Source organism: Sinocyclocheilus grahami, unplaced genomic scaffold (genome assembly GCF_001515645.1).
Source record: "Sinocyclocheilus grahami isolate Dianchi unplaced genomic scaffold, SAMN03320097.WGS_v1.1 scaffold1487.1, whole genome shotgun sequence".
NCBI classification, from domain to species: domain Eukaryota; kingdom Metazoa; phylum Chordata; class Actinopteri; order Cypriniformes; family Cyprinidae; genus Sinocyclocheilus; species Sinocyclocheilus grahami.
Window position 1 is genome coordinate 97,682 of NW_015506666.1, and position 22,672 is coordinate 120,353.

General features: G+C 37.7%; 1 protein-coding gene across 3 annotated transcripts in view; it reads right to left on the reverse strand.

Moving 5' to 3' along the window:
• Positions 1–4,375: 4,375 nt before the first annotated feature.
• Positions 4,376–22,672, reverse strand: part of LOC107570653 (nuclear factor of activated T-cells 5-like) — a 31,107-nt gene continuing 12,810 nt past the window's right edge. The window contains exons 3-14 of one of the 3 annotated variants that reach the window (XM_016256905.1): positions 17,908–18,033; positions 13,546–14,122; positions 13,259–13,442; positions 12,975–13,165; positions 12,709–12,881; positions 12,482–12,616; positions 12,285–12,337; positions 12,050–12,182; positions 11,265–11,339; positions 11,046–11,155; positions 8,613–10,890; positions 4,376–7,750 (exon numbers count right to left, since the gene is read on the reverse strand). In XM_016256905.1, coding sequence (XP_016112391.1) covers positions 7,536–7,750; positions 8,613–10,890; positions 11,046–11,155; positions 11,265–11,339; positions 12,050–12,182; positions 12,285–12,337; positions 12,482–12,616; positions 12,709–12,881; positions 12,975–13,165; positions 13,259–13,442; positions 13,546–14,122; positions 17,908–18,033 — 4,250 coding nt within the window. In that variant the 3' untranslated portion in view covers positions 4,376–7,535. Of the gene's footprint in view, positions 7,751–8,612; positions 10,891–11,045; positions 11,156–11,264; positions 11,340–12,049; positions 12,183–12,284; positions 12,338–12,481; positions 12,617–12,708; positions 12,882–12,974; positions 13,166–13,258; positions 13,443–13,545; positions 14,156–17,907; positions 18,034–22,672 lie in introns of all 3 variants that reach the window. The other 2 variants (XM_016256906.1, XM_016256907.1) reach the window with 2 other exon arrangements.

Here is a 22,672-nt window from a genome sequence, read left to right on the forward strand (position 1 = left end):
ATTTCTTCCCCACTATGTGTAATGGCAGTAAGACGAGAGAGAGCGCTCAAAACTCATCAGATGATCGCATAATTTAGTGGAACAGCAATATAGTGATATAGAATCATCCTCTGTAAAGAAATTAGGTGTGAACATTTGAGAATGTATCATTCTCTTTCTAAATGAGCGCTCTTTGGGGCTAAAGGCTTAATGGAGCTGTTTAAAGTAGCCAGGTGATAACAAACCAATCAGTGCAGATGCAATTCAATACGTGTGTCCTTCTTCTATGTGAAATAATCATAAATACCAGTTTATGCGGTTTGATTGTGGCCTCGAAGGTCGTAGTTGTAAGCTTTAGCCCCGGCTGGCCCATTTAGATCTTGTGTGCGCAGTGGAAATGTGGCTAATTAATTTCTGAATTCTGACTGGCATATAACGAACAAATCAAACAAAGGTAAATGGGCAAAGACGGGGCCCCCAACAAGGCGGGGCCCATGGGCTGCAGCCCACTCAAGCCCAATAGTAAGTCCGGCCATGACAACAATACTCCGATTTTAACACGATGATTAAGACAATACTCTGATTAAGAATCTACCATGTAAACAGAGATTTTTGGATTACCTTAATCCGTCTAAAGTCATAATCGAAGTAAACACAAATCGAGTTAAGACATGTGGAGTATTCTTATTTTAGTGATGGGAAACTGAGGCTTTCTGAAGCGTTTGAGGCTTTCATGAAATCGTGCCGAAAAACGGTTCATTACTCGAAGCTTCTAACACGGTGTGCATTAGCGACATCTGGTGGTCGGACTTTGTTTCTCCACCATTTCTGACAAATCATTGTGGAGCAGAGGATGGTTTGAAAAAGCATGCGACCAAAAGCTTCGGAAATCTGTGACATTCAAGAGTGGAATCAATCTGGGATCAATACAATATCTAATCTGATATAATCTCATCTAAATTCATTTGTGCCAATGAGACCACAACTCGTGTCATGTATAGCTTGGTCAACGGATTCACATATCCATCAATAATATAAAATACACAAACATGTGATCATAATTAATAATTGACGTAGGTAGCTGAATTTTTTTTTTGTGTGTGTGTGAGCTGTTATACCCTTATGTTGTGTTCGGGGTCTCTGAGACCCCAGTTATAAACATGATTAAATGTCCTACTGACAGCCCTCAAAGTGACTGAATAATCCTTTTATGCTTCAGCTGGGATCGTGAAGCGCCAGTTTTTTTTCAAACCAGGGGCACGTTCAAACTCAAACCGATGCGCAACGTTTTGCTACAGTTTCCGGTTTGAACGACATGTTTCCTGGAAACGGTGTGCAACGGGGTTTAAGATACGTTTTCTCTTGTTTGGTGGGTGTGTCAAACATGTCAGCTCAATCAGCAGCAACATGTATATACCACGCGGTAATAAAGATACAGCTGGCACAATGTAATTAACATCCAAATAAACTCACAAGAGCACATATATTGTTTGCACATGTTTATTTACATTAAAGGCAAAATAACTGAAATAATAAGAGCACAAGTATAGATCTGGAACTTCTTTAAGGGAAGCGCATTTCTTTGTTTCTTTATTTGCATGTGTTTTTTCATTTGCAGTGCGTTGAGCTCTCTCGGCCACCGTAGTATTACGACACATGGCAATCTAAAAATGGGAACAGTATTTAAAATACTTTCTGTCAAGTGAAGACGTTCCTATTACAGCAAACACCCAGCAGAGCCACATGACAGATACAAACAAATGTGGATTACCGGGAGCTCTGTTGTTATTGGTACTATCTCTCATGGCTTCCGGGGCGCAGCACCGGATGTAAATAAGCACCCTGAGGAAAAACACGGAAGTGACGTGGAGGAGGCAATGCCTCCATCGCGATATGATTGGATATGAGTGGTTATGATCGGCTGTGATTGGTTTGTGCGATAAATCCCGCCTCTTGTGAACACGCGTGTTCGCGAATCAGTCTGAATGAAGAATATAGCCTAATTAATGGGAAGACTCATTTAGAAAAGTAAGTAAACAACTCACACACTTAGATTTAACCACTGTTACATCAAAATAAGACTTAAAATGGCTTGAAAACATGATCTGTGGGAGTCTTTAGTGAGTAATCAGCTTGTTGAAATTTAAAGTAAATCGGTGTCTGTGACCAATATTTACCGAGATTTGATGACTGCGTGATCCGAAAAATAAAAAAATTGTTAAAAGTTAACTATTAGAAATAGCTGAACGTAAGTATTGTTACTGCCTTGAGTTATTATTTTGGAATAAATATAAAATGCTTAAAAACACTAACTTGATGACATTCATACTTGGCTTTAATAAATAGAATAGTGGTTACATTGTAAAAATATAGGAAAATATGTATAGTAAAAATAGAATTATTTTTTTCTGATAGTGCAAGTAATTTTTATTTAACCAAGAAAATGTGACTGGGACATGAATTTACCACACACACACACACAAAAAACTTTTGAGGGAGGGCTAATTTCAGAACACCACCGATATATATATATATATATATATATATATATATATAAACATGATTACATAATCCAGATTACATGTAATGGGTTACTACCCAGCACTGTATGCATGTATGTGTGTGTATCACAACAAAATAAAACTATATATAGTCATTCATTCATAAATAATTTTGTGTACTTTATATTGGTCAGACTACTCTGTATGTGTAAATAATACACAAACACTTACAATATTAAAATGTATCATCAACGACTTTTGTCATTATGTATAATTTACACAATATACAAGACACAAGGGAAAGAACTTCATGTCTATCTTTATTCATATAGCAGCACATCTTACAGAAATACAACTGCAGGAGTATACAAATGTACTGATTAAAGCAAAATACGTTTATTCACGTCAAATGTCATTAGTTCATGTTTCTTCACCATACTGAATGTCATTCTTACACACTCATGAGTGAACAGTTATCCCTATAACAGTGGTTCTCAACCAGGGGCCACTAGGGGGCAACAGCAAACTTACAAAGGGGCAGATTTATTTAATAAAAGAAGTTATAATAAATGTGAATACTTCAAATAGACACGTGCAATGTGCCAATTCACATCCCTTACTCTGGTGAAAATGCACCACTTGAACTCCCAACCACAATGTAGAAATTTGGTCCTGCGTTTACTGAGCTTTTCTCTCATCATCATCCTGTCCTATGATGACTGAAACCTTGTACACTCTTAAAAATAAAGGTGCTTCAAAAGGTTCTTCAAGCGATGCCATAGAAGAACCATTTTTGGTTCCACAAAGAACCATTCAGTCAAAGGTTCTTTAAAGAACCATCTCTTTCTTACCTTTTTATAATCTGAAGAACGTTCTTTCACCACAAACAACCTTTTGTGAAACAGAAAGGTTCTTCAGATGTTAAAGGTTCTTCATGGAACCATTTAGACAAAAAGGTTCTTCTATGGCATCGTGAAGCACCTTTATTTTTAAGAGTGTATAACGGGCACTTCTCGTTTTTATTGCCATCTTATGATACATCGCTTGTTGTATTCCTCAACTGTAAGGTGCTTTGGATAAAAGCGTCTGCCAAATAAATAAATGTGCTGTGCCGTTGCGACCTTGCCAAACAAAAACTACCAATTTTAAATGCATCCCATTTATAATTTATACATACAATTCTGAAATCGCTAAATTAAACTATGGTTGAGAACCACTGTCCTGTGACAACTTTAAAAGCATTGGATGTTAATCACATCAAACAAAAGCAAACTAAATTCAAAAATGTGTAAAAAGAGTGCAGTTAAAATACACCTTTCACATAAAATAAAAGCACAGATAACTGCTGGTGATTGGGTTAAGTGCTCTTAAAACCTTTTTTAATTCAACATTTACTAACAAAAATTCTTCCAACACCTGATGGCCAAACAAACAGAAAAAAAAAGTTATCAAATTTATCATCACCGAGATCAATAACCTTCTTTAACCTTACACCTTGATTTTACCAATTTCAAGAGGCAATAACCACCAGTGGATGAGAATGACAACATTTTAAAACAAAAGTGAGAGTTGAGGCTGCATAGCAGTTTCATGATATAAATGTTCAGATGTATTTGAGACTACACCAACAGACTGGTTAATGACAATTTGACCAGACAAAACAATGTCAATTAAAAAAAAAACGGTAGTCTTATTTCTGGATTAAGAACTAGTAATCCCAACATCTAAGTATTTAATTATATACAAAGGTCCTTTAGAAGTAAGAGGAAAGTCTTGCAAAGGCACAAAGTACTTTCAATCAAAAAGCACAATATGAAAAAAATGTTAATGATGGATTTGTGCAGAAATATATTTTTGTTCATAATACATACAGTATGATTTTAACGTAAGCTGGAGCATCAGTACCAAAAAAAAAAACGAGAATGGACAAATGATTATTTAATCAAAAGACATTGATTTTGCTGCCTTGTTTTGAGAAAATATGTTTTTTTCTTAATTGGTCCTTAGGTTAGATGTAGTGTGAATCTATGTCCTGCAACATGAGGTAAAACTCACACACATTCTTCCACTCTGATTCCAGAGTTTTTTTTTTTTTTTTATGGCTTTGCATGGAACCCAAGTTCCAGAACAATAGCATATGTATCTCACAGGTCATATTTCACCCCAAAATCAAAAGAAAACTTCCTAAAAATCACGTTTTCTTAACTGTAATTTAACAAAAGATTTAAAAAAACCTGTAACATCCATGAAAATCTATTTTTTTTAACAAGCATCAATTCAATTCAGTACAACAAATAGTACCAATATGTGTACAATTGTACTTTGATTTAAATGAACCTTTTTTCATCTTACAAGAGCAAGGGTTACTGTTAGATTCAACAGGCTACAGAGAATTGATTTTGGGGTTGAATATGGCAAACAATTAGTCTGTGTGAGATTCACCCACACCCAGCCTTTTTTAATTGTTTAGAAATTGACAATATTTGAATTTCACTTACCAAACAAATAACAATCTCCATTTTGTAACACAGTGATGGGGACAAAAACCATCATTCCACCGCTCTGAATATTGACATATGAAGTACAGTACTGCAGAAGGGACAATTCACTTTTAAAATGTACATAGTACATTTCGAAATTCAGTCTTACAAAAATACTGTATGTATGCCTCACTTGCAGGTGAGATATGATCTTTTACTACAAAGAGAGCACGCTTTTAACAAACTGCTACCTCACAAAGGAACAGCACACTTAAAACAGCCGATCTACTATTTACAACAGTAATTATGCAAATTTGACAAAGCATATTTAAAAAAAAAAAAGAAGAATATAAAGGTATGATGTAAAAATAACTGACTTATCAAAGCAAAGATGTTTATGAAGATTTTAAATAGAACTACCTCACATTATGTTTGCATGAGAATGTTGTCAATGCAAAAGCTGCTTCTTAGAGTAGAGTACATTGATGTTAAGTCTTAAAAAGCTTTTTTAAAGATGGCATATGTCAGTGAACAAGTAAAATGTCAAACAAATGTGATTTAATCAAATATCAGAGCAATGTCCTACAACAAAAAGATCTCCTCAGTGAGGGTGTGACAATGACTTTTGCAAGAAATTAGAAAAATTAGAACAAATAATAAAAAAAATGTTTAAATCAAGACTGATGTAAACAACCAATTAGTATCAGTTATGACAAAATGTGGCGGCATTCTGTCAATATCAAACCCTGTACAAGTTAATTTACCAGCGTGCACTACCCCTTCTTTACTCCGATGATTACTTGTAGAGAAAACTTCCAGTTAGGACACATGATTAATTATTTCTGACTGGTAAGAGCTTTCATATTTTCCAAAAGATCATTTTTAAAACTTGTATGATGAGATTGTCGTGCAGTGGTGGTTTGAAGCAGTCTCTTCATCATAGCTTGATTTAAAACTTATCAGATTTTCTCCTCTAACAACTGAACATCGACTATCTTATCGTAGATGAGGTTTATCGTAACTTGGGGGGTGAAAACTAACCAATCCCTTCTTAAACCCTCAAGGAAATATGGACTTAACTTCCATTTTAAGCTGCCCAAAAACCACCCTCATAGTTGTGATAGTTCACATCGACAATAAATATCCTATCATTCTTTTTCTAACACTCGTGTCATTCCTTTCAGAATCTGTAGGACCGTCTTTCTTCTGTGAAACACAAAAGGAGCAATTCTGAAGAATGTTCTCGCTGCTCTTTTCTTTACAAGCATTCAATGACCTAAAGCTGTCAAACTAAAAAAAAAGCAAGTGCACCATATTCCAAGTTTTCAGATGCTGTGCGTGAGGAAAAGACCAAAAATGTCCATGGTAACTCTAAAATCTCTTTCATGCATTCCTCATAAAGCAAAATATTTTCAATGTTATATTTTTTGGGCACCACAGATGAAAGAAGGTTATACCAGTTTGGAACGGCATAAAGATGAGTAGATATTGATTTTCAAATTTGGGTGAACTATCCCTTGCGTGCACCAGCACAACAAATCCTCTTCCCAAGCTTGTGCTTATTTGAATAATCTCCATGAACCACATATAATTCAAAATCAAGAACGTAGCTGCATCTTATATAGTACAAATGTGCTCCGTGACTTTCTGCTGAGCACACACACACACACATTGTAGACGCTCTGGTGGATGATAATATAATCTGTTCACATATCTCAACGGCAATGTTGCACATTTTCACATCCCTGATAGGAATTCGTGTCTACAAGTTGGACCTCTTTATCATTTAATTAAAATTAAATAAAACTAAACTAAAACAGGAGAAGCGGAGGAGTGATTTCCATAGAGCATCTTGATTTTAAATGTTATGTGGAAATGGAGAGATTAGATGGACATGTCAAACATTCAAACACATAATAAAACATTAAACATGGCTCATAAAATAGGCTATATTCTGAAAGGAGACACTAAAGAGTAATGAAACACAAACACATTTTTAGAAAAGCGTTATGACTATCAAAACATGAAATGCTTTGACAGCCAGGTAGACGCATATGGGTTACAAAGCTAAAAGGGAGAATCTCTGGCAGATACTTCCTAAAGTGCTAAATATATTTCAAATTCATTCACAATGTATTAGTATCTCAACAGCAACAAAAAGGTTTTGAATTTATGTTGTACTAGGTTGGTTTCTACTGAAATAAAACAGAATAATGATGGCAATAAATGGACAAGATTCAAGTGGAAGTCAAGAACACAATACAAAGTAGCAAAGTGCCAATATACTTAATGGCTTAATGGGTCACATGATATGTTGACATGCCAAACAGTGGCCTCAATGAAATGGACCCTTTTATGTCCATCAAGAAAAGGAGCTGTGACGAGATCCATATGTAACATATCCCGCCAAAACAACACACTACAAAGCTTTCAGAAACATAGATACAAGTGAAGACCCCCAATTGAGACAACCCCCAAGTTTAGACAATACCTACACAAGATGGAAGATGTAAAGAAACATCAACAAGCAGTGTGGACGGTGGTCTACTGGACTGAGGTTTCAGACTACTTATCTTTAATGGTCCAAAAAATCCCTAGGGAGAGTCTTTCCCTGTGCCTGAAAGCGTTCCAGAAGTTCGTCTATCTTATCATCGAGGTTGTTGGACTGGTCCAGTAAGGGATGAATCTGTGCACTAGTCTGAAACTGGGTCTGATCCGAACCGGGATGTCCCATGGTGACAAGCTGATCTGACAACGACGAACCAGGAGAATTCATTAGCGGTCCACATTCTAATAAAAGAGAGAATAAACATTTTGAGACTCAGAAAGGCATCTTCTGCAATCAACCTAATTTATAAAGTTAATGCAACATCTGAAGGTGTGTGCATTGTTGCATGAGACATAAATGTAGGATAGGTTTGAACCATCAGGAATTTGCTGGATCATAAAATGTGGGCATTTCACAGTGGAGGACTACTCCAATGCCACAACCAACTTAAAGAGATTTTTTGACTGGGACTAGGATGACAAATCCTGCTCCTGTCCTATAGAGTTTAGCTCCAACCCAATTAAACAAACCTGATCAAGCTAATCAAGTCTTACTAGGCATACTAGAAACTTCCAGGCAGGTGTGTTAAGGCAAGCTGGAGCTAAACACTCCAGGACAGTGGCCCTCCAGGACCATGTTTGGACACCCCTGGACTAGGTCAAGGACAGAATCACTTTCCAGAGCATCTCAACATATCTCAATTTTACTTTTTTATTTTCTAAATGTACCGTTATTTGCTAATATTACAATTCTGATATAATGTTGACATAATAGCACTTGCATCTGGGAATCTCAGAAAGAAAAATAACCCACTTCTGAAGAGCGGTTTTGATCGGGATCACCCTCCAGAGCACTGCTTCTCAAACCTGTCCTGGGGTCCCTCCACAAATTCACATTTTGTCTTCCTCATCTAATACCTGAATTCAACTGACCAGCTCATTTAACGGAGACTGCAAAACTTAAATTAGGTGTGTCTGATGAGGGAGACCTAAAAAAATGTATAGTGTTAGGGGTCCCCAGGACAGGTTTGAGAAGCACTGCTCCAAAGAATCTCTTGAGATTGATTGCAATTCTGATTTCATGTTGTGACTTAATTGCACTTACCACTGGGAATCTCAAAGAGATAAAGACCTGCTTGTCCTGGCTGTCCAGGTTGGCTAAGAGTTCCCCCAATAGCTGTCTGAAAGAGTTGGCTGGGAGGTTGCTGAGGGGCGGAAGATGTGGTGTTCTGGAGACCGCCCACTGCCACACCACTCTGTCCACTAAAGATGGTTGCTGCTGTGGCAGTTGGAGGTAACTCCTGAGCACTTACACCACCTTGCAGGACTGAAATTGTTGACTGAGGCAAAAAAATGTTGACAGAACGTTGGTCCGTAGGAGAGACAGGGGTTACGGTGGTGGCACTGGGGACAACCTGCATAGGTTGCTGGTCCTGAAAAAGTTCTGTCCGTGTTGAAGACATACTGGCAGACGAGTCACTCACAACAGTGCTCTGGTCTTGAAAAGACATGGGCTCTGTCGAGTCTTGTTGGGCAACACTCACAACACTGGGTTGTGAAAAAATTATTGATGGATTCGGAGTTGGCTGGGCTGCTGAGGCGGTGGGTTGGTTTGAAGGGTTGTTCACAGCAACATTTTCAGAGCTGGGAACAACTTGCATGGGTTGCTGCTCCTGAAATATATTCTCTGGGAGACGGTCACTTCCTAAAGAAGCTTGGTTCTGGCCACTGAATAGCAAAGCCTGGGGCAGATCATGGGGATTAATGGTTGTGGTACAGAACAATATGCCAGTCTGTGTTTGCTGCTGTGCTTGATTTGGGGATATTGTGGCAATATTTGGAAAAAGAGGGGCCTGCTGGGGTGTTGCCATTTGTTGTGGTTGGGGAGACTGTTGTTGTTCCATTGGGGTGGACAACTGTGCTTGTCCCTGAAAAAGTGAGACAGTCTGAGCTTCTGTTCCAGATGTCTGCATGGGTGTGAGGAAAGTTATCTGTTGCTGCTGCTGGTTCTGGTTATTATCCGATGATAGCTGGCTGGGCAACACACTCTGCGCAATAAACAGGCTAGCTGGAGGAGCCTGCTGATCTGTAGGTAGATTGGTGCTTGTTAGCATTGTCATGGTACCAGGAAATAACGTTGCTTGGACTTGTGGTGACTTTGTGGTTCCAAAGAGTACTGTCTGTGAGTCTTGTGTTTCAGTCAAGGGGCTATGATTCTGAAAAAGTGGCTGTGGAGGTGAGGGTTGAGAGGATGTCTGCTGCAGAAAGCTTGATGTCTGAATGGTCAAAAGACCTCCTGTCTGTTGGAAAAGAGCAGTCTGCTGCTGCAACTGCTCCTGGGTTGGGTTCTGGAGGAAGCCTTCAGGGGGCTGCGATAGAGTATTAGTCTGTGTGGAGCTTTGCTGTTCGCTAGTGAAGCTAGGCGTGCACTGCATTGGAATCTGTGTCTGCAAGAGCTCTGACTGCAATTGTTGCTTTAGGTTCTCTAATACTTCCTGATGCTGAAGAGTTTCTAAATTTTTCTGATGCTGTTGCTGCTGCTGAAGATTATCGAGAACTTTTTGATGCTGCAGAGTCACTATGGAACTTTGTTGCTGAATGTTTTCCAGGACGTTCTGATGCTGCTGTTGATGCTGTAGATTCTCCAAAACTTTGTGTGTTTGCTGCTGCTGAATGTTGCCAAGAGCCTGTTGCTGGAAGTTTTCAAAGACCTTCTGATGCTGCTGCAAATTTTCAAGGACTGTCTGTTGATGTTGTAGATCCACAAGTGCTTTCTGTTGTTGTTGCTGAAGATTTTCCAATATATTCTGCTCTTGCTGCTGCTGTTGCTGGTTTATTAGAGTGGTCTCATTTCCACCCAACCTTAAACTGTTCATGTTTTCCTGGACGTGTTGCTGAAGGCTCTCTGCAGACGGCGTCGGACTATAAAGTACAGAATTTAGCTGCTGTTGTGCTTGCAGCTCTCTTACTGCTCTCTCTAGCTGTGCAACTCCATCCTGGGGCAAAAGCGCCTGAACTTGTGGCCGCTGGGATGGAGGATTCCGAGAGTCTATGCCCACCAATACCATTCCACTTCCATCTGCACTGTTGTCTTCTGGAGACAAAGTTTCTGGGGTTTCACGCAAGAACTGCTGAGGGACCTGAGGGGGAACAGGCTGGAGAACTGTTGTGTCTTCTGACAAGGACACTTGGAACGATGCAGGTGAAGGAATATCCTGCTTCTGAATGGTGGATAAGGTTTCTTGAGTCGTAAATATTTGAGCTGATGGCGGTTGTGAGTCGACGGATTGAAGAGCCACAGGGCTTGGAAAAGACTTGGTGGCAGAAGGAAGGACAGTACTTATCTCCAAGATTTGTTGGGTTGAACTAAGGGCCTCTACAGGCTGCATTGCAAAAATGAGAAAATATGTTAACTTTCATGCCCCATTCATGAAATCAATATTTTGCTTGGGTTTATTTCCTAAACTAAAGGATTCCAAGGTTAAAACTGGAACTTGAATTTAAAAAAAGGATGACAGCACCTTAAAAATGACAGTACCTTAAAAATGTCTGAAGGTGCTGCGTTGCAGGAAACTTCCATAGGTTCTTCTCGTTTGACCATAGGTAACATTAAGACATTGTTTAGACAATTTGTCTCAGTTTGCATTGCTGTAAACAAAGTCATAAACAAATTAGTTCAAACTTTACAGCTCTAAAGAGTCTATCAATTTAAAGTTTAATGGATGCAAAACATGAAAATATTTTGATAATGCCACACCTTTTATCTGCTCTTCAAAGGTACAAGCCTTGACTGTGGCTGGCAGTTCTGATTTCACTGGTAGTTCAACTTTCTCTGTATGAAAAGAGTTAAAATAATGAGTGATCTACTGGTGTGGAAGTGAAATTGTATACTTTGTCCCATCAAGGGGTGTCACCAAAACAAAATTTCACAAGGAACAATTGACGACTCTTGATAGCAATATTCACGAAAACAATAGCATTTAATCTTTAACTTAATGTACTTCAATCCATTACTGTAGATGTTTATCTTTTCAAATAGCAGCTGCAGCACTTCTACTAATCCTGCATTTCTGTTACTTGTTTTGCCCAAAATCATTCAGGTGCAAATGTACCAATCCCATGTTATGCAAAAAGACACTTCTGGACAGTTACAAAGCACTGTCAGCATGACCAAATTAATAATCATGAGATAAGTCTCTGCTATGCTAAGATTCACAATTCAATACCTGCTTTACCAAAGTAACTTTGCTTGATTTACCCAATAATGTGTGTTAAGAATACCCTAACCCATTCCTATCAAACAACCATAGGACAAACACGATCCCTACCACTAAATCCCTAACAACAAATTAGACCCAAATGATTTGTTCACCCCGGACACTTCCCTAACCCAAAAATATGATCCCAACTGTATGTCTCGGGACTATCAAGGGAAGAAAATTGACACCCTTTGCTTATAGTCAACATATCTTCACAATATTTCTCATGAACATTCGAGATGGATATCTGTTGATTTCATAGATGTATCCTCTCTTCACCAACCTGTTAGAGGAGTGTAGGTAAAAGGCTGTAGATCATGTGTTCTCCCTGCATTTGTCACTACAGCAATCCCAACGGACACCGGGGAGGTCAAAGTCTGGTCATGATATGGGGGAACCTTCACCACTAGATGATTCTGGATCAAATTATGTTGAGATGATGTTTTAAACAAGATATTAATGAATGATAAGCATTACACAACAGAACTAAAAACAGTACAGCCATCTCCTACACTTGCCTGATGAAAAAGTTCCATGTCAATTTCTGCTTCGGCCTGCCAGCCACTCTCTTCTGAAAAGAAAACAGGAAAAGGATGTACTTGGGTTCAAAACCTATTCTACACTTGCATTTAAACAGATCAAAGTCCAACACAAGTATGCAATGATATAGTGCATGTTAGATGCAAAAAGCATTAGATGACCATGCATGCAATACCTGTAGAATTTTCCTGAAAAAGAACTTTTGTTCCTTTGAGAAAGTTCTTGCCGATGATAAAGACTTCCTCTCCTCCTGCGACAGAGCCACAGTGAAGACTCTTCTTAAGGATTTCAGGCACTCCAGCTGGTTGAGCTAAAAATGTGACACAAAGAATACCGTTACAAATGTGGAAACTAATATCCCTTACTATCAAATCTGTACCCTGATATATCCTTTGCACTTACTACATAAGATAGGAGAGGAGAGGGCCTGTAGGGTTAGGACAGATCCATCAGGTCTTGGGATGTTGACTCTGAAGGCCAAACGAGCTCGAGTGCTCTTCTTTTTGGAGCCAGCAACTCCTATACGAGCTTCAACATCGGCATTCCTCAGCTTCAAGATTCCAACACAGTCCACGCTGCCAAGACACATCACATTACACTTTAACAATACATATTATCTAAAAGAGACTGTAATTGCCACCGAAAACCACAAACAGAATGATCCTTACGCTTGGGTCATAGAGTTGGTTGGCTCAAAGTTTACTTCAATAACTGTGGTTCCCTCAATATCCACTTCCTTACAGGCCGTTGTGTTGCGCCCCGTCACTCTGCAGGCTTGATAAAACCCATGAGGCTTCACACGTCCAGCGTCATTAGCCACAAATACTTGGAGCACCACTGGTTCATTGACTCCCTCTAACTGATGTGCCATATTAAGAAACATTACCACATTAACTGTATTATCCATAAACGCATATTTGTCCAGTTAATATAATATGCATTTAATTCTTACTTTGATTGTAGGAAATCCTTGCTGGGTACGGTCTTTGACAGATCCCCTACTTCCCTCCGTCAGGTATCGTGCTCTGTGCTGCGTCTCCGGCTGAATCAAAATCTTCAGCTCCTTTCCTTCATTCTTCTGTGGGTATTGAATGGAAAGAATGCCCCCTTTCTGATTGTTTGACACTTCCAGGGAGCTGAAGGGAAAATAAAAAAAGTCAAAGATTTAAAAAATAAACCTTAATACACTGTAAAACAAAAACTTTGAGGTCAAAATTTACAAAAAGTAATGTCACCAACCTCACTTTGGGTGTGACTTTGGTGTCTGAACCCAGTTGTGAAAGAACAAAGTGCGGTGCTTTAGCGCTGTCTGCATCAAACACATCCATGCCAGCTTCATCCCGGGCCGCAGGCTTTGGCCCCGGCCGCTGGCGAGGAGTTCTCTTCCGAGACTTTCTGGGCACTTCAGTATTGTCATTGTATGAACTGCTGCTGCCCACGCTAAAGTTGGACACAGAGTCGTCCATCCACATACTGCTGCTCTGCTCCGAGTCCTGGTTGGCAAGCAGATCATCCTGGCAGGACATACGACTATCATCCAGCAGGTCCTCCGGAGGTGGAGAGATGCTCAGGACAGTCCGCCGCTTCGAGGGGGTTGCCTGGCTCTGTGTGGCTCCGACAGTATCTACCGCACTGATAGCCACCACTGATCCAGGCTCCACACCCATTCTCTCTGGCATCCCCTCTGCGGCAGGACCGCTGTGGAGCCTGCAAGCCAGCTCTGGGGCTGAGGTAGCGGTGAGCATGCTGGGACAGGAAGGAAGTGTACTGCTGAGTCCTCCAGGGGAGGAGGCAGCGGCGCAAGTGGCAGCAGCATCTGTAGTGTGCACAATGCAGAACGTTAATAAAACTTGCCTGTGCAAATCTGGCTAGCAGTCCCGATCAAGCAGTGAAACCCGAAATGATATCTGATCAATGCCTTCTATCTGTTTTGAATGTCTTGTTAATATTAAATCGCTAATTAAAGTAGGCCTAATTAAGCTGACACATTATCCAATCACTTATTTCTTTTTTAACTATATAAATTCTTCTTTGGAACATTGCAGCTATTTTGTAGAATCTCAATAATGGCCCAATAACTTGTCCTATCATAAAAAAGCAAAAAATAAACATGCGTAAGGGGTCTACAGAGCATTTGTTGTCACTTCTGCACAACCCAGTGATGATCTATTCAAAAAAAGCCAAATTACATTGGCCAATGATAACTCTGAAACTAATGCATGCCAACTGGGCAAACTGGTGTGGTACTGGTTGATAACCCAGAGCTGATCTATTAAAAACAGCCTCTCATAGACAAATAATATTGCACAATGACAATTCTGAGGTGTCGACTAATGCATGCTAATTGGACGATTTGGTTGGGACTGAACGTAGCCATGGAGACAGAATAAACAAGCTTCTGACCTACGAAGCAGAGAACTGCAGACCATTTTATATGCAGACTCTCCCTGATTCAGAGGGAACTCCCTGGAATAAAAACGACAAATGACAGCGAATAAACAATAAGTGCTGGTCATCCAATGTAGATATCAGCAAATTTTGGTCAGAATAATTTGAGCAAAAATCATAATATTCATAAAAACATCTGTTTTTTGTTTGTTTTTAGATTACAAATTTAATGGGCCAGTTTTTCTAGAGAATCAAATAATTGGTTTTCTCACCATCCTAATACGGTGGTGGATTTGGTTTTGGTTGATTGTTTTACCTCAAATTTATTGCTGCAAAAACACTGATATTTGTCTGGGCTGCTTCACTTAAAGATCCCTCAGCTTCCTGTCAAAACAGGAAGTAGTGTAATGTTAACCTGGCTACTTGCAAACATATTTGCAATCAGAGTATTGCCTTTTAATTAGGACTGGGCGATATATTTGATATTATTTTGTTGACCGAAGCAAAGTTGTAAATGTCAAAATGACTTTAAGCACGTAAAGCAATAAAACAAGATATTTGAATAATGTCTCTAATTTAAACCTGAGTACCAGAAATCACAACAGTTTGATTTCTGCAAATGAATTTAAATTAATCAAAAGTATTTGTTCACTCTAGAATATTCACTGGCATCCTTGTGAGGCACTGAATTTTTTGTGTGACACATTTTTTAATACAAATATATTTTGTTTTCGGCATAAAACAGAAGTGAATTTCCAAGTGAAACAGCTATCAAAATGTTAGTATTACATTCTGATTAATATTATGAAAACAAAAATTTTTCGTTAATAAATCATTTTCATAACAAATTGATAAGAATTAAGAAAATACATAGGATCACTTATGATGTCATCTCAACTAAATATTGATATTATGTATTATGCTGTTAATATGCATTCTTATATTGGTGCATGCAAGTAGAAATGATTAAACTTTCACTTTTATATTCAGTTTATAAAAACATTGTGGAAAACAATTCATGATTAATTTTTAACTATTTAATTTTTTATTTAAAATGTATATTTTATTTGTATTTGATTGACATTGTTGAAAAATACCTGTTTTTTGTTTGTTTTGTTTCCATTGCAAATGCACACATAAACAAGATTTGAAGTATTAATATAAAAACAGATTTAATATATATTTTTTTTGCTATATTGCCCAGCCCTACTCTGATTTAAAGCAATTTTATCATTAGTTGAGAGAAACAAAGGCCTCCAAAAAAGAAGCAAAAAGATTAAGAGAAAAGCCCCAAATTAGGCCTGATGCCAATATAATTGTAGACAAAGATGAAAAATAATTTATGATTTTTTTTTTCCAGATGTCACCTAATGTGCTAAGGACCACTGCCAGTCAGTAAGTGCCATTTATATTGCCTTGACTGGCTTCAACTAGGGCCCTATGAAATCCGCTTTATTTTGTTCCCAAATTTTGTTTGATTTTTTTCCAAATTCATTTTTTTCCATTTTAATTTTTCTGGACTCTTTTTTTTAATGATTAAATGACATTTTATCAATAAAAAAATGAATGATGTTAAATTGTATAAGTTTCATGATTTTAATTAACTAGACAACTAATGTCTAGTTAATTAAAATCATGAAACTTATACAATTTAACATCAATTTATTAAACGTTTAACAAAAATTACATGTTTAGGAACCTATGAAATGTTTTATTTATTCTTTCTTTCCTTCCTTCTGTTTTATTGTTACCAAATTCTGTTCACACGTCTAATTATTTGAATGAATAAAAACTATTTATTAATTTATTTTTACAATAGTCTATGAAATATTGTTTTTCTTCCCTCCGAAATTCTGTTTTGTATTTACATTTTTCTGGTTATCAAATGAAGGCATAAAACATTGATTGAATTAATCTTTTAACCAAATAAAAATGTTGTTAGGGTTAGGTTTTTTTTGGCAAACAAAGGGGATTTACTATTAACATTAAAACATGAAAGAAATAAGTGTGTAATAATTCCTTAAAAAATAAAGTTTTAATCATTTTAGTAATTGTAGTAGTACGTACATCTACTGAACAACAGTAGCAGGCTATTTCAGGCACAATAATGTCTTCAAGTTAAACCAAACTTTTATTTTGACGGGTTGCCGTGAATACCTTTACATTTCTGTGTGCATATATGACGATAGTTTCTCTCAGATGAAATGGTTAAACGCTCATGAAGTGACTAGAGATCATTTATGTGTTCACGTATTCAAATATTGAGGCGGCAGATGCTGAAATCACCGCAAGCGTCACGCGCGCTCACTAGTAAAGGAAACAGCGCATATGCGGGATTCATATTTAAATAGTATTTTTGTTGCTTAATATGTACAGATACTAGTCCGTATCGAGATTTGATTTAAGTGTAATGACCTACTTTTGATGAATTCACCCAAACTTTGACAAATTCCGTGACGTTCCGTGTTATACAGTAAATTCCATTTTTATGACTGGATTTCACGATACCGTCCGCGTTTTCCACATCGCGGAAATCATAGGGCCCTATTCAACCATAACATGCTCTCCAGTAGGGCTGCACGATAAATCGCACGCGATATTTAGCGCATGTTTTGCGCAGCTTGTCGGTGAACAATAGCTCTGTGCAGTAAACGCTGATCCATGTGAAAGCACGCACATGATGGAGATTTACCGCTGATTACAGAACCGGCATTACTGACAAGATGCACATTAAATATCACATGCGATTTATCGTGCAGCCCTAGTCTCCAGACTAGGAAAAGTCAGGAAATCATTCTTCCCCACTGACAGACAGGAAGCTCTTTTTAACAGGTTTAATGGGACAGGTCAAGTAAGACACTTGAAATGAGTTAGTCTGCAAAATCTGAAATGATCTAAACAGCCAAAAGAGAGGAAAGAAAAAAAAAAGGTCAGGACGTGCAGATGGGTTTTTGAAAAGTGTGATAAGTGAAACAGAAAGCACTGGTCAGCAGCACTAGAAAGGAAATTGTACAAACCATATGCTTAGACAGAAAAAAAGAAGAAGAAAAAAATGAAAACACCACACCACTAAAGAGAAAAGTTTAGTAAAGTCACCTGAACATCACATGCACAGGACTGAGCGAAACTGATTAGGAGAGTCTTTCTAGCTTGAACAAAAAATGACTAAAATAAAAGACAGGGAAGGAAGGAGCGATGTGAAAAGTGTCCTACCTGAGGCCAGGGCAGCCGGAGGAGGAGGTCCGGCCTCTCCACCGCTCTTCTGGCTCATGGTGGGGATGTCCTGCTGTACGACCGAGGGCAACTGCAGCTCTTTAGGGAGCAGGTCATACACTGACTCTGAAACACACAGAAAGTGTGAGAGAGAGTCAGGGTGAGGTCAAGATGTACTAACTTGTACTAAGATGTGCTAACAAAGAACAATAAATCTTGAGCAATGATGGCATCTTGCTGCATGCAGTGCTTCATATTTTAAAGGGGTCATATGACGCAATTTCAAGAGTTCCTTTCTCTTTGGAGTGTTACAAGCTGTTCGTGAATACATAAGATACCTAAAGTTGCAAAGACTAAAGTCTCAAACCCAAAGAGATATTCTTTATAAAAGTTAAGACTTGTCCACGCTAGGGCTGGACGATATGACCAAAATTTATATCACGATATATTTCTTAATTTCGGTCGATACGATATAATTTCCGATATCGATATGAACACTATTAAAAAAGCCTCATAAAAATGGCCAAGAACGGCCACAACAGATGTCTGTACCTACAAACTTATGAAAAATTAATTTGCCAACTCTATGAAACCTACTCGTATAAAACTATATAATATTTTAGGGAAAAAATGGCGCAAATAAATAAATGTAGCCTTCATTTAAGGGAAAAAAACAGCACAAATAAATTAATGTTTACTTTATATCAAACTATAGGCTGACATACACTACCAGTCAAAAGTTTGGGATCAGTAAGATTTTTAATGTTAATGTTTTAACATTTTGTTCATGTTTTAAAGAATTATCTTCTGCTCACCAAGCCTGCATTTATTTGATCCAAAATACAGATTTTTTTTTTTTTTTTCCTATTTAAAATAACTTTTCTATTTGAAAATATTTTAAAATGTGATTTATTCCTGGTGAAGCTGAATTTTCAGCATCATTACTCCAGTCTCCAATGTCACGTGATTCTTCAGAAATCATTCTAATATGCTGATTTGCTGCTCAAAAACATTTATTATTATGCTGAAAACAAATGAGTAGATTTTTTCAGGTTTCTTTGATGAATAGAAAGTTCAGAAGAACAGCATTTATCTGAAATAGAAATCTTTTGTAACATTATAATCTTTTTGATCAATTTAAAGTATCCTTGCTAAATAAAAGTATTATAAATAAAATAAAATTGCAGCGCTAAATAACATTTCTATGATTTCTTCCCCCACCCCCAAAAAAAAAATTAAAAAACATTAATTATACTGACTCCAAGCTTTTGAATGGAATAGTGTATAATGTTATAAAAGCTTTTTATTTCAGATAAATGCTGATCTTTGGATCTTTCTATTCATCAAATAATCCTGAAAAAATATATTCTCAACTAGGGCTGCACGATAAATCGAAATGGAATCACGATTCGACAGAAGCTGCGATTGTCATGCATATCTTTCAGTGAAGCACGGTTCTGTGATCAGCAGTAAATCTCCATCCAAAGGCCAGAGGGCGCTCTCGCGCTGAAACTCCAAATACGCCTTGCAGAAGAAACCCAGAAAATGCCTATCGCTGCAGCTGAATAAACAGAAGATTTAACCGCTTTCATTAATTCAACGTGAATAATAAACACAGGACTACGGATATATACGGTTTATCAGAGTTATTATTATAATTTTCATTAAAATAAAGTATATTTATAATGAAATGCCTCTATCACTGCTTAAATACTATGAAACAAAATGCGTGCCTTATTCTGTGTAAGAAGCCACATCATCTCACAGAAGGATTTATTTCAAACACTCGACTGACGTTATGAAGTGAGTTTGGAGTAAAAACATGTTATTAAATGTGGTATTTTCACATGCTTTCAGATGGAGCAGCATTTACTTCACAGAGCCGTAGTTCACCGAGAAGCTATGCAAACAGCTGTCATTATCGCAAATGATTTCTTCGATTTCAGAATCGCGCAATAAAATCGTCTGCGATTTCTTTTTTTACGTAACTTGTCAGTGAACTACGGCTATGTGTAGTAAATACTGCTCCATCTGAAAGCACGTGATGATGATTTCCTGCTGACTACAGAACCGGCTTTTTTAACAAAATGCGCATGACAATCGTATTCGATTAGTCGTGCAGCCCTATTCTCAACCGTTTTAAATATTGATAATCAGCATGTTACAGTGCTTCCCACACATAGACTTTACTTGGGCGGGCCACCAAGGTATATTAATGGCCGCCCAAATATATATGGAGAAACATTTATTATTTATTACTGGTATTTTGGTAACACAATTAATTGTATTTAATTTAATTTAATTTCCATTTCATTCATAGTAAACTATTGTAGTTTCTGGCTGGGATGCTTCACCACAAAAGACTAAGAACATTATCTGACACATATTATTCAATATATAGATTTTACTAGTATCCGTAAAATCTGTGTCCCCATTCACTGAGAGAGACACTATATGACAAAGTAAGGAGAACTCTACCATTTAAATGCTGTGATTTTGCATAATTTACAATGCATATAATATAATGCATAATATTAGTATGTAATTAAATGTAATAGTAGCCTATGTAATTGAAATGAATTTCAATAAATTTCAATATTGTTAAAAATCACACATTATTTGTCATTTGTCACATGTAGTCCCATTTTTGTGCCGTGGGTAATAGGAGGATTTTCCACCCGGCTACCATCACAAGTATATTTTAAACCTGTGGGAAGCACTGTATTAGAATGATTTCTGAAGATTTAAAATAACCGCTTTCAAAATAGAAAGCAGTTATTTTAAATAGTAAAAATAATTCAAAACTTTACTGTTTTGCTCTACTTTGGATCAAGAAATGCAGGCTTGGTGAGCAGAAGAGAATTCTTAAAAAGAAAACATTAAAAATCTTACTGTTAAAAAACTTTTGACTGGTAGTGTAGGCTGATTATTCTTATAGATTGAAACAAATGTGCTTCAGCCAGGATAAAGAATATGAAAAGTGCTCTGAGCTGCTGCCGAAAACAAAACAATTGAGCAACAAAAAAACATATAGCTGGAGACCGGCTTCTTATTGAAAATGCAAACTGATTCTCTGCCAGCAGGAGGCGCTTTTAGAGTGATAAAACTAGCAGTTTCCCCAGTAATGGCTGTAATCAAATCAGCTCCGCTCATGAAAGCTACTTTATCAGATCAAATGAAAATGCCATCAAAACTTTTCTGAAGACAGTCGGTTTCCTTCAAAGATACATTCATTTAAAACACCCGCACCATGTTATGATTTTGAAATGTGCAGTGCTCATGTTTATTCAACGAAATCAAACACCACAAATAAATCAATGTACGGGAAACACTGGTAATGTACATCGAAATATCGGAAATATGTTTAAAAATCATATCGCGATACATATTGATATTGAATTATTGTCCAGCCCTAATGACAGCTGTCATTTTTTTAACCGTAAAATGAACCACAGATATTTTTCACAGCGTAGCGATAAAATTATGCATAGCAAGATAATGGAATTGCCCATTTTGCTCCAAAAATTTTCTAAAAACCGATTTCCACTATGCATATATAATTACTTGCTACTTATTGGCACTGTACTATAACAATAACATAATTCTCCTGTGATGTATATGCAATGTATGTGACTGGCCACATTCCGCAACTCAACTTCAAGTACATCAAGTATGTTTTGGGCCTATGCGTAAGCCTCCTTAGATTCCATTTCTTTCTCTCTCTCCCTCCTTCTATCGCGATACATATTGATATTGAATTATTGTCCAGCCCTAATTCATCCACACTTCTTGAAATAAAATTGTTTGTTTGCTTCATTTGTGTGAGTAAAAAAAGGTTATGTAACACAAGAATTAACATTTTACACAATTACAATATTTAAAGCAAATCTATGACATTTGGCCAGTTTCTACTGCACTAAACTAAATCTCACACACACACACACACACACATATATATATATATACACTGAACAAAATTATAAACGCAACACTTTTGTTTTTGCCCCCATTTTTCATGAGCTGAACTCAAAGATCTAATACTTTTTCTATGTACACAAAAGGCCTATTTCTCTCAAACATTGTTCACAAATCTGTCTAAATCAGTGTTAGTGAGCACTTCTCCTTTGCCGAGATAATCCATCCACCTCACAGGTGTGGCATATCAAGATGCTGATTAGACAGCATGATTATTGCACAGGTGTGCCTTAGGCTGGCCACAATAAAAGGCCACTCTAAAATGTGCAGTTTTACTGTATTGGGGGGTCCAAAAACCAGTCAGTATCTAGTGTGCCCACCATTTGCCTCACACAGTGCAAACATCTCCTTCGCATAGAGTTGATCAGGTTGTTGATTGTGGCCTGTGGAATGTTGGTCCACTCCTCTTCAATGGCTGTGCGAAGTTGCTGGATATTGGCAGGAACTGGAACACGCTGGGGTATACGCCTCTCCATAGGATCCCAAACATGCTCAATGGGTGACATGTCCGGTGAGTAAGCTGGCCATGCAAGAACTGGGATGTTTTCAGCTTCCAGGAATTGTGTACAGATCCTTGCAACATGGGGCCGTGCATTATCATGCTGCAACATGAGGTGATGGTCGTAGATGAATGGCTCAACAATGGGCCTCAGGATCTCGTCACGGTATCTCTGCATTCAAAATGCCATCAATAAAATGCACCTGTCTTCGTTGTCCAGAACATACGCCTGCCCATACCATAACCCCACCGCCACCATGGGCCACTCGATCCACAACATTGACATCAGCA